The sequence below is a fragment of the Sphaeramia orbicularis genome, chromosome 7, assembly GCF_902148855.1.
Source record: "Sphaeramia orbicularis chromosome 7, fSphaOr1.1, whole genome shotgun sequence".
NCBI lineage: Eukaryota > Metazoa > Chordata > Actinopteri > Kurtiformes > Apogonidae > Sphaeramia > Sphaeramia orbicularis.
The window spans coordinates 46,594,697-46,607,767 of NC_043963.1; the positions used below are offsets into that span (position 1 = coordinate 46,594,697).

Consider the following 13,071-nt stretch of genomic DNA (forward strand, 5'->3'; position numbering starts at 1 on the left):
CACCAGAGGTAGAATGTGAGCGTGAATGAATATGGATCAATAATGTAAAGTGCTTTGGAAACCTTGAAAAGAACTATAGGAATCTAATCCATTATTATTATTCCTGTTAGCAGTTGTATGCTAACATACTACCTCCACATAGCATCACTGAGGTGGCAGCTTTTAATTAGCAAGATTGTTTCTGTTGAACAAACCGTTGGTTGTGAACACTCTTCCCGGATATAAAGCTGCTCCTTCCTATGCCACGGACAGTAAACATCAAGCGTGCAACACCCACATTTTCCACCCCCTGATCACCACGTACCCTAAAATAGACACACAATACTTACAAGATCATATATATGTAACATGTAATGCTGGTCACAGTATTTTGGTTGATTTAAAACAGTATGAGTGGTTGAAGTATCTGAGAGTACAATTATGAAAAAACGATTTAAATGTACCTTTAAGCTTAGTTGTGTGGGATAGTATGGTGTAAGGCAATGTGGTGTACTTAGAGGTGTAATAAGTATTCAGATCTTTTACTGCAGCAAAAGTAACAATACAACAATGTAATAAGTGCGTCATTACAAGGAAAGGGTCTGCATGAAACATCTTGCTACAGTAAAAGTACACAAGTACTGTGAGCTTGATGTAGTTTGCAATATGTCAGTAAAAGTAGTGGTTTGCTCTGATATATTATTATATGACATCATTTAGATTATTAATTCTGAAACAAGTGTGTAAGCGGCGTGTTACTGTTGTAGCTACTTTATTTGCCACAAGAAAATTTACATAATAGAAAATGTTTTTATTCTATGTGTCCTCCTCCTTTCTCAATAACTGCCTCACACACTTCCTGAAACTTGCGCAAGTGTTCCTCAATATTTGGGGTGACAACTTCTCCCATTCTTCTTTAATAGTATCTTCCAGACTTTCTCCTAATAGTTTTGCTCATAGTCATTCTCTTCTTTCCATTATAAACAGTCTTTATGGACACTCCAACTATTTTTGAAATCTCCTTTGGTGTGACGAGTGCATTCAGCAAATAACACACTCTTTGACGTTTGCTTTCCTGATTACTCATATGGGCAGAAGTTTCTGAAAAGGTATGGATAATAGTGTTAGGTATGATTATGACATCAGTATATGTTTGGTTTCAAAACAATTGACGTAGTGTCTGCTGAGAAAAAACAACTAAATGTTCAGTGTAAATTTTGCTTCCCCACCCTGTTGTGTGTGTGTGTATATATATATAATATATACTACTGGTAGAGACTACAATCGGAGTCTCTACTGGTAGAATCGCCGATCCTACCAGATCGCAGTCTCTACCCTTACACACACACACATATATATATATATATATATATATATATATATATATATACATATATACACACACATATACATATACATATACATATATATATATATATATATATATATATATATATATTTACACACACACACGTTTGTCTCACAGTGTCGTGTCTGTGTGTATGTATGCCCAAAGCAAATTTCCCTCTGTGGGACAATAAAATATACCTTAACCTTTAAAGTACAATATTTCCCTCGGAATTATAGTGTAGTGGAAATATTAGGTAATGTGGCATAAAATACAAATACTCAACCAAAGTACAAGTACCATAAAATTGTATTTAAGTTCAATACTTTAGTAAATGTACTTTGTTCATTTCTCTCACTGGTTGTACTGTAAAAAGTTTTAGTTTAAAATATACATTTACCTGAGAGGAAAGCCAAACTTCACAACAGATTCTTGGAAGAAAGCCAGTGTGGTTGATGCCAGGTTGTTGGAGGCTGCACCAAGATACATTATCTGCAGCACAAATGCAATTACACCACAACACTCAAATATATAATAATTATAAAAAGACATTTTGTCCTAACAAATGTGCTTACCTTACGGGAAAAACCATCAATGCCACCGAAGATAACAATGTTGTAGCTGTAATGAAAAAGTTGAGTTTGTCAACTGCATAGAACATACCACAAGTAAGAAAAAAAGTGTTTAACACACTGAATGTAATGGACAACATGCGTGCCTTTTTAAGATGTTAGCTGTGATGGTGCATGTACAGTAGCATGAAGGATGCGCTAAAAAAATGTGTTATGCTGCATACTGTTTACCACTGCAAACTTTACAAACATACTCTGAAATCACTTTCATTATGTCAAGGTAGATTACTTAAATAAATTACCGTATTAATTTATGGTTCGTGTCAATATGAGTCAAAGACAGGGGGCCTGGAACTGAATAGGTCCTTCGAGCAATGCACCCTAAGTGGACCATGCGGGATATGACACCCGTGCTGTCAACACGGTGCATGGAGGCTCGGACACGGTTATACTGCACCCTCAATCCTCTGGCTTGCAGAAGTGCCTTCACCATTCGATATCCAGAGTGAGGCTGACTGGACTTAATATCTCTCACACACTGGTCTAACTCTTCATCTGTCACGGTGCCGTATAGTGCTGTTACTGAGAGATCATACTCAGCCATGCGTCGGTACACTGTGCTTCTGGACATCCCCAAGAGTTTAGCAATGCATGGGATGGACAGATTGAGCTCCAGTAGGTTGCATAGGTGGTCTGGGGATATGACCATTCGTTGTCGCCCAGCTGGTCCTTGCTCAAACTGCACAACTGTAGTGTGTTGCTTCATTTTGTCTTTTTCCATGTTGATAATACTGTGTAGCTGTGTCAGTGCATCTAAAATAGCTGGATCAACAGCTACTTGATGGGACATAGCATTTAAAAACACAAGTTCTTGTGTGCATGTAAACTCTAAGAAGTCCAGATCCAGGGGCATGCGTCCCAGAATATGCTCCAGTCGAGAGCGAAGTCGTTCTAAAAGATGATTAAGCAGCAATTCCTAAGAGAGAAAAAAGTAGTATAATGTAAACTACCAATAGGAAAACAAAATCATGATTGTAAGACCAGATGTTTGGAATGTATGTAATCTGTAGTAAAAATTGCTAAATCAGACATTTATACAACTCAGAATCAGCTGCATTTATTGGCACCATTGCACAATAAGTCCTGTTATAGCATGCTGTGAAAAGAATGGTCATCTATGAAGGGAACCCTATAAAGGCACTGCTGGACAAGCTTGTAACTTGGATAGTGTGCTGAGCTAAGCTACTTATTACTCTACATTTCACGTTACTGCTATCTTGGTGATCAGTATAACTGTCAAACAGATACACAGGTAAAAAAAAAACAATAATTATTAAAGCCAGGCTATCTGAACTTCAGACCCTCTGCCAGAGAAATGACATAATTTTCCTTTGATTGCTGAAAATCTGCTCTTTTCCAACCCTTATTGTTCTGATGTAATTATCTGGATGTGACCTCACTAACATCTACATTTTAGCTACATATTATCACTTTGATAAAAAAATATATATATCCAAACTAATAATACTAAAAATATTAACAATACAAATAACTCAATAACACGTGTAGACTTTTCACAGGCATAAGTAGTAGTAATATTGGCCTATTTTCTGCATGTAGAAGGCGTGAAGTTTATTTTGAATGGAAAAATTACCAATATGCGGGTTAGCTACATTTACAACATAAAGTAGACAATATTGACAAAAACCTCTTTTCTCTCTCATTTTACTCACGGCTCGATCGTAAATACAGGTCTGGCATTTGTGACGAAAGAAGACATAAAACATCGCTTCTAAAATTTGCTGGTTTATGGTGATTTAATTCTGTATACACCTTGGCCCCGACTGACATTCATTCAAAAGGAGGGCTTCCCCGGACCAAGATGGCGGCTCCACTGACATATTCATTAAGTTACCTACACTACATTCAGAGTTTACATCTGTAGCTCTGCTTGAGAAATGCTTGGGGAAATGTAGCTTGTGTGAACGCTACCGTACTATTTAATCAATAAAATAGATAAACTACGGAGAAGCTGACTGATTAGGAAAACGGCGACGCTACCACCATGCTAATGAGAAATGTAAACTACTAACTTTAACGCCGTTACTTGTGGTGACTTGGCGTGGCTCTGACCGGGCTCTTGGTCTATGGAAAACCAAACCGGTTCTTTGGAGGCATCCGGTTGAAACCAGTTTAGCACTGGCCCTAGCATCGGCACCGAACTAGCACTAGCTTATAATTGGTGGAAAAGGGGTATCACTGCCCAATGCAAATTAATTGCACAGAGATGAAGTTTTACGTGGTTAAACGTTACTAAGATTTAGTACCCAGCTATTGTTACAGTCATAACTTTTATGTCAGTCCGATCATAAGCACTGCCCTACCTTACTGACAATAAACTATGGTCAGTTAGCCTTAGCAATGCTAACACAATTTTAACGAACACCACAGTTCTGTGTAGATACTGTCCAATAGATTCTGTTAATGTGCAAAGTGTCCGTTCGTATGTATCACCGAATCTTACAAAAATACACGACACAAATGCCAAATAAAAGAGTTAATACACTTACCGAAGCGCCATCATTCGCATCCATAGCGGACCCACGGTAGCACGGGGAGGAGAGCTGATGAAGGAGATCCGCGCTCAGTTCTGGAGGGAACCCACTAGTTGACCTTCTTCCTGCATCGGCGTCACGTGACCAACCTAACGTAACTTGATTGGTTGGCTGTTGGTTCGACTTGAGATAGACTCGATTGCTTATCCTTGGTGTCCCGGATGTTTGATCTGAATTTTTTGCATCTGAATTATTTGCATCTGAATTTTTTGCTTCTGAATTTTTTGCTTCTGAATTTTTTGCTTCTGAATTTTTGCATCTGAATTTTTTGCTTCTGAATTTTTTGCTTCTGAATGTTTTGCATCTGAATATTTTTTATTAAAAATTTATGAACATAGTTGAATTCAGAGCCAAAAAAATTCAGATACTTCATTTCAGTGCAAAAAAAATTCAGCTACTTAATTTCAGAGCAAAAAAATTCAACATTAGATATTCAATGGCTTTTATAATTCAAAATCTGATGAGACAGATTTACTTCCATACAGTTGCTTTTAACTTAAAAACTGCAAAATATGCATTTCTTTGTGTGTTTTCCATGATGAGGGTTTGTGCATGACACACAAAATGATTGTTAAAAGTTAAGATTAAAACTTCTCCTCTTCGCATCACCTCTTCCACCTGTCTGTCTCACTTTTGCACTTCCTGCTAGAGCGCCTCCTGGTGTCCGTTAGCCCGTATAAATCTATACTCGAGCTGCATCGTTGTATAAGCCGCAGGGTTGAAAACGAGAAAAAAGTAGCGGCTTATAGTTCGGAAAGTATGGTACATTCAAAAGTTAAAGTGCTACATATTAATTTTACAATCACTACAGTGTGTGTTTACAATGCACTGTAAACACAATGGTCAGTACTTATTTAGCACTTTTCCACTCTTTTATGGTGCCCAACGCGCTTTACAAAGCCTCACATTCACCCATTCACACACATACTCATACACCAGTAGGCAGCTGAGTGTCTTGCCCGAGGACACTTCGACAAGCAAGCAGGATTCGAACCACTGACCCTTTGGTCATTGGACGACCTGCTCTACCAACTGAGCCACAACCACCCACTTAAACACATTCAAAGTAACAGGCCTGTGTAATAACCTCAACCTACAGATGTTATTTATATCAGGGTTCCTGCAAGGTCTTAAAAAGTCTTAAAAGTCTTGAATTTTGTTATGACCCAAAGGTTGCAACATATTTAACATAGGACACAGGAGGCGAAAGGATTCAATTTACAAAACTGTTTATTTTTACTTAAAGGTAAGAATAGATCTATCCCATTCTTAACCCCTTCCTGTGCCCTAAACAACCCCCCCCCCCCCCCCAAAGTTTCAAAGGAAAAGCAAAGACCAAGGTGAGCTGGCAAACTTAACCCTCCGGTATCCAGGTGCACCTTTTAGGCACACTTTGCACTTTGTTCTAAAAAACTTCATATTATTTTTCACAATTTAAATAAGGTTAGAATTCAAAAGTTGTTCATTTTTGCATGATCTTTAAAATTCTGGCCACCAACTAAAATGCGCACATTGTAAACAAGAGAAAAGTACAAGACTAGCATCTGTCTTCCAAGTGTGCCTAAAACGCACTATTTCTTCCATTTGATATGTATGACTAGGGTTGACCTTGATTTACAAAACTAAAATCAAATTAGAGCAGAAAAATAAATCGATATGTAATATTTAATAGTTTGATTTTTAGGTGTGCCTTTTTGGCACACTTGGTGAAGGATGCTAGTATTTTTGAACATTTGACCAAGCACCAAAAATAATCATGCAAATCAACCAATGTTGGAGTTAATCATTGACATATGCCAGGCTGCAAAAATCAAATAATATTTGATCCACTTTTTATGTAGTATATTTGAAAAAAAATTTTTTGTGTGTTTTTTGCATCCAAAAAAATGGTTTGTTTACATTACAAACACAGCATTTAAAGGGTTAAAAAATGTGACAATTATCAAGTATTTGGTATTTTTATTTACGGCTCAAGTTGATGAAATAGAAAAAAGTGTAAAAGAATTAAAAACAAACTGTATGAACATTTTTTTTGGCATTATTCCACAAGTGTGCCAAAAAGGCACACTTAGTGCTTACTAAGGGCCTTGGTGGACTGGATACCGGAGGGTTAACAAAAGGCCAGTATGTGGTTCAGACCAACCCTGTACAGGACCATCAGACCTGGCCACATACCGCTACCCCCACCCTAATAAACACGACCCCGCAACTAAAGCCTTTCAAAAGTAAAACCGAAAACAGGACGTCCGGACTCACCTAGTAAAACAAAAAGCAACGGCTAACAAAAGCTACGGCGCAGCCCACATGCCGTTTCAGAAACCGCTTGGTGTGCGCGTCCGGGCGTGCGCGTTCTGGAGTAGCGTCGGAGGTGGAGCAGGAGGCGAGGCAGAGGGAGAGCGAGTACCCAGCGCCCATCCGATTTATAGGCTCTGCATCGGCGGGAAACCAACTGGCCACCTATAAAAAAAAAAAAAAAAACACTAAATACGTAATATTACACAAAAATATTATCAAGGCAAAAATAACACAGAGCAATAATCACCCAAAAGAATAAAGTAGGAATTATAACAAAATAACCCACAAAAGACAAAGGGAGGGAAAAAAAGGTGCATCAGAACATAAAAAATTTACAAATCTGCATTTAATACTTTAAAAAAATCTTTAAATGGTATTAGATTAGATATGGTAGGTCTTAATTTATATTGCCATAAACTTGTTGGCTGTATTGTGTTCAAATGTGTCTGTTAAATGTCCAAACTGCGAAGAAAGTAACGTTAGTTGACTCAGTTCCACCCTTTCCAACCCAACAGTTTATACTGACATTAGGAACTAATTATCACTAACTTTCCAGCCCCTGGTGAGAAATGAATCAGATCGGTGGGAATCAAGGCGTTGGAGTAAATAAATACATTTTCCTAAATTCGAGGAGTCATGAATTTTTGCCAGTATGACCATGAAATTGGCATTAAATTCTGTTCTAAGTAGTCTTAGAAAGTCTTAAATTTAACTTGTAGGAACCCTGTATAAAAGTATTAAAAAAACTCTTCCTGTTATATTTGAGCTTGATTATAAATTTTTGTGTCATCCTTAGTCCCAGTTTTCTCACTTGAATGGCCAGTTAAAATGTGAAACTACTACTTTCCACCTACTGATGAGCTCCAAATATTCAAATAACGGTAGCAGATGTAAATACAGAAGTTTACTTATGTCTTTGTCACAAAATTTTAAAAATCTGTTAAATGTCATAATATATTTGGAAATAAACTTTGCTATAGTCTCCTTGAACATATATTTTTTCAAAATCAAAAGGGTGGAAAATCTTTTCACGATGTTGGACACAACGATGGTTTACAGTTGATTAACACAATGTTTGGGCTAAAATTCACAAGGGATAAAATACATATGGGGTTCACACACACACACACACTCTGACATATTCTCTCTGATCCTCAGCCTATGTTGAACCCATCAGGTACTGTATTAGCCTGACAACAGTCTTCAACACTTAATCCCAGAGGATGACACATTCACTTAAATACTGGAGTCACATCAGCACTGAACTTTCCTGCTTGTTTTGTTCTCTGCCATTGTGTGTGTTGTGTGTTAACTGAATTCCTCTTCTCCAGATGTCTTCAAAAATGCCATGAGACTGGGGACTTTTCCAGCTATCCTGGTGACATACACAGCTAGTGCTTTACTTCACGTGAGTAGAGTTGTGCACACTCAGATATCAGACTTTCTTGTAAAGCAGGGGTGTCAAACTCATTGTAGTTCAGGGGCCACATTCAGTTAAATTTGATCTGAAGTGGGCCGAACCAGTAAAAATAATAGCATAATAATATAGAAATAATGTCAACTCCAAACTTTTCTCTCTTTTTAGAGTGAAAAAAGTAAATTTACATTATGAAAAGGTTTACATCTACAAAGTATCCTTTCAAAAGATGTGAATAACATGAACAAACTGAAAAAATAAGTGTAATTTTAACAATATTCTACGTCAGTTTATCATTTACACATGTACATTAGAACTTACAGATCACAGTGGATCTACAAACACATAAAACATTTAATAACAGACAGAATATTGTTAAAATTGCACTTACTTCTCTTAAGACATTTCAGGTTATTCACATTTTTTGCAAAATTATACTTTGTTTTAGTGTAAATACATGAAAATATTTACATTTACAATGAGAAAAATTTGGAGTTGTCATTATTTCAGTGTTATTATGATAGTATTTTACTGGTCCTGCCCACTTGAGATTGAATTGGTCTAAATGTGGAACCTGAACTAAAAGGATTGTTAATATCTTTGGTGTAATTTTTGCATTTCACAAATTCATCCCAAGGTCCGAACTGGACCCTTTGGCGGACCAGATTTGGCCCCCGGGCCGCATGTTTGACACCTGTGATTTATAGGTTATCCTCATAGTATTTTGCTGGTCTGATCCACTTTAGATTGAATTGACCTAAAATGATTTTAACACCTTTAATTGTTAATATCTTCAGTGTAATTTTTGCATTTCACAAATTCATCCCAGGGGCCAGATTGAACCCTTTAGCGGGCCGGATTTGGCCCCGGGACCGCATGTTTGACACCTGTGTTGTAAAGTGTCAGTGAAGAGTTCCATGCTTGAAAAAAGCAGCTTAATTAATTAATTGCGAAATGAACTAATAATAGGTTTTAAGTAGATGAGTAACTTAAAGCGGCGTATGACTTGCATCACCAATTTTTCATCAAATCTGCGGAGCTACACACAGCTGCAGTAGCAAGAGACAACGAAGCCGTTTCCGTGGCGCCGCTGCGGCCATAATGTGGCTGCGTGTAGCTCCGCTTCCTACAATTTACATTGCGACAAATTGCTGCAAATGTCCGACTAACCCACTAGCTCTGTAAACAAATGGCTTGTTTATGGCGGAGTACACTTTGAAAATTGTTCACTGTGCGGGAAAAGATTCAGGTTAGTAATCACAGAAAGACTTACGGATTCGTGATAATTAGGCTATGACTCGGGTTTTACAGATTTGATGAAAAACTGGGGACAAAAATCATATGCCGCTTTAACCCTTTACAAGGCATAACAAGACTTTACTACTTTTGTGAAATTTTTATAATTTTTTTATTGTCATGTAGAAAATGTAGGGCAATGAAGTTACCGTATTTAGTTCCATGCTCATATGTGGCAAAATAAATAAATAAAAAGTAAATGAGTTAGTCAATCAATCAATCCATGAAGTACATAAATGGTAAATGGAATTAAACTTATATAGCGCATTTTCTACACCTTCATGGTGCCCAAAGCGCTTTACAATTCCTCACATTCACACACACTCATACACCAGCAGGCGGCTGCTGCCATGCATGCCTGGCCCTACTGGGAGCTATTTAGGGTTCAGTGTCGACATGTGGACAGTTGGAGCCAGGATTTGAACTGCCGACCCTTTGGTCATTGGACGACCCGCTCTACCAACTGAGTCACAGCCACCCATGAACATGTAATGTGAAAGGAACATGTATTTTAGAACATTAGAACATCAGTGCTGATCCAGACCACTGTCCAAATCCACATGATCCCTTAGAACATCATTCCTTACATTAGTACCATTACTTCATGGTACCAAACAAAGCAGGTACACTCGCTGTTCATGCAGAGGTGGACCTTACAGACCCTGGAGACCACATTGGACCTGAGATTGTTGACTCACTGTCCTCACTGGAACTGTTGCTGTCACTGTCATGTAATGTGTGTGGAAATGACCAAAAATAGTCACTCTCCTGAAAATGGGTTTAAATGTAACTTACCCCCTGTCGAAGTATAACTACACTACGTAACTCAGATGTAAAGTTTTGTGGCTCAGTTATTAGAGCCACAGCAGTAAGGTAAGGTTGGTGGTTCAATCCCTGGCTTCTTTCCACATGTCAGTGTCCTTGAATAATGCTGCCTTCATGTGCTGTGGGAATCATGGTAGATACTACTTGCAAACTCAGTACTTGCATATGAACTCTTGTCATATTTTCCACTGGGGAAATGGGGAAAATTTTGATATACAAGTTACAGAGGGGAAAATAACATTTGGCCTTTTCAACATGACAGAGAGCAACGAGGAATTAATCGCGAATGATACATTCTGCTTTTATAAATGTTGTGCTAATGTTAGCTGATGATTTTGTAGATTTATAAAGCACACAATTTGCAAAAAACAATTTTACAAAAAACTGAGGTTTGCATGTTCTCGCTGTGTGTGTGGGTGCGTCATCCAAATTAATAGGCATTAATAGGTTAATTGTTTAAGCTAAGTTGCCCATAGGTATGAATGTGAGACTGACTGGTTGTTTGTCTCTATATTTGTCAGTGTATACATGTCCCTGTGACCCTCTCGAGGATGAAGTTCAGAAGATGAATGAATGAATAAAAAAAATTCTATTTTACCCAAGTAGCAGGTCACGATAGTCAGCCATTTTTCATTTCACTATGACAACAAAAGCACTTGAACACAACGCACTGGTAATTTCGAGTTCACAAGTGGAAAGGATCATCTTCTCGATAGCACATGAAGGCAGCATTAAACACTAAACCCCAAGTAGCAACCTACACAGACCACTCCCCCTACAGGTTTATATGTCTACCCCTCCCACCACCACCACTACCATATATTTTTATAAGTTGTTTTTTTTTTTTTTTTTAATCAATTACTAGAAATTTCAGGTGGGGTTGCAACCCCAAGGTGGAAATACACTTGTTTAAAAACAAAAAGAGTCCACTTCATCCCTAAAAAACTACTGTGAATGATGATCTGGGCATAAGGGAACTTACAGACATCTGAGGTCCATGTCGAATTGAATGTACCGTTTGTTTTTCAGGGTCTGAGTTTTCATCTGGGGGCTGTTCTGCTTTCCTTGGGCTTCATCACATATGTTGAGCATGGTAAGCATAACATTCCCTCTTCTACAGACCAGAAAATCTATAATAAAAAGCAATGAAAAAGTAAATTCTGTCAGTTAGCAATTCATTTGAACTGTTTCTTAAACATAAATTATGTATCTTGAAATAAAAAAAAGTATAACATCATACAATAATCATTCCCCACCTATCATCCTGTGTGACTTTTTTTTAATAGGTTTATATACCTGCAGAGACCCTGCCCTTTGTGTTTTCTTTTTTCCTTTTGCTTTGATGTGTTTGGGATGTTTCTTGGCATCAACCTTTAAACAGTGACGTTAATACCTTCTCACCTGTAACCAGTGGTGTAGTCCAGGGTAAACAGCGGTACATGGAGTATACCTACTTATTTTTCAGTCATCATTGCGTGTACCCACTTCTAAATCTGCCTAATGTGCACCATTCAGTAGTATCTGAGCCATGTTTTCCCCTAGGATGGTGAAGCCATGACCCGCCCTACTTTGCCTCTAATTGGCTAGTACTCAGTGCCTAAGTGCCTAGATTGGTTAACTTTAGGCATGAGGACTGATGAGCCAATCAGGGGCAGAGGAGGGTGGGTCATGCCAAGGAAAATATTGCTAACGTAGCGCCAGAGCCAGGGCTCTGCTTAGCGCTGACCACCTTTGGAACCTGACTGGACACCTCAGGTGCCAGTTCCACTCCAGTTGATTGACAGGTCACTGCATGTCTCATTGAAAGATTAGCAATAATTGGAAATGCAAACAAGATAGGCAGAATAAATGTCTTTCAAATAAGTGACACATATCAAGAGAACCCGCTTTCATGGAATATATAGTTCTGAGGTAAATTTTAAGGTGGTTTCAGAATGAGCCAGTGTTTTAAACTACTGCCCATATGACTGCATATTTAGAGAAGAGACTTTGTCGCTAATAGTTCAACTATGCGAGTAGGCTAACGTTATGAAAAGCTAACGTTATCCTATGTTTGCCACATGTTGAATACATTTGCATTCCTGCAGCTGCTTTTGTGACCAGTAAAACCTACAAACTGCTCCTGATCAAATCATGACCATTTTATAATAGTGAGCAAATACTACTGATGGATTTTTGGGTATGTCACTGTTTCTAAAACGGTGTTTTTCTCGACTACTTAAAAAAAGAAAAAGAAAGGGGGGGGGCAAAAATTAGAGTATACCCACTTTTCCAGGGACCACTACACCACTGCCTATAACTAGGTGTAATAATGTAAAGACAAAGTGACCAGTTGGTTCTGCTCTTATCTTTGATAATTGTTGGTGTGCTGCAGTTCTGTTTGACAGACAGTCTGCCTCCCTGATCTGCTGGTCAGATGTACAAATCCGACAGCAGCAGGAAGAGATAGGAAGAACAATGCATGTCCCTCTAACATTCCCATTGAGTTCTTCTGTGGTGTCAGTGTGTATATTTGCGTTCTGGAGCTTAATCACTGTTTTTTGAGTTTCCAGTAGATAACTGAAAAACTACCAATATTTTGACCAAAGTTAGTACAATTTCTCATTTAACTCTTTAAGTGCCAGACAGTTAAGGGGCTAATAAGCCTTAAAAGTGCCACAGAATTTGGCTGTGTTTCAGTATTTCGCGTCGTTTTTATAATATTTGAAGAATCCTGCAGGAAAC

At 38.0% G+C, this 13,071-nt stretch overlaps 1 protein-coding gene across 2 annotated transcripts in view; it reads left to right on the forward strand.

Moving 5' to 3' along the window:
• Nucleotides 1-13,071, forward strand: part of LOC115422011 (protein-serine O-palmitoleoyltransferase porcupine-like) — a 54,055-nt gene that overhangs the window by 33,087 nt on the left and 7,897 nt on the right. Inside the window, exons 9-10 of one of the 2 annotated variants that reach the window (XM_030138043.1) lie at nt 8,141-8,217; nt 11,377-11,440. In XM_030138043.1, coding sequence (XP_029993903.1) covers nt 8,141-8,217; nt 11,377-11,440 — 141 coding nt within the window. Of the gene's footprint in view, nt 1-8,140; nt 8,218-11,376; nt 11,441-13,071 lie in introns of those variants that run through there. The other variant, XR_003935779.1, reaches the window with a different exon arrangement.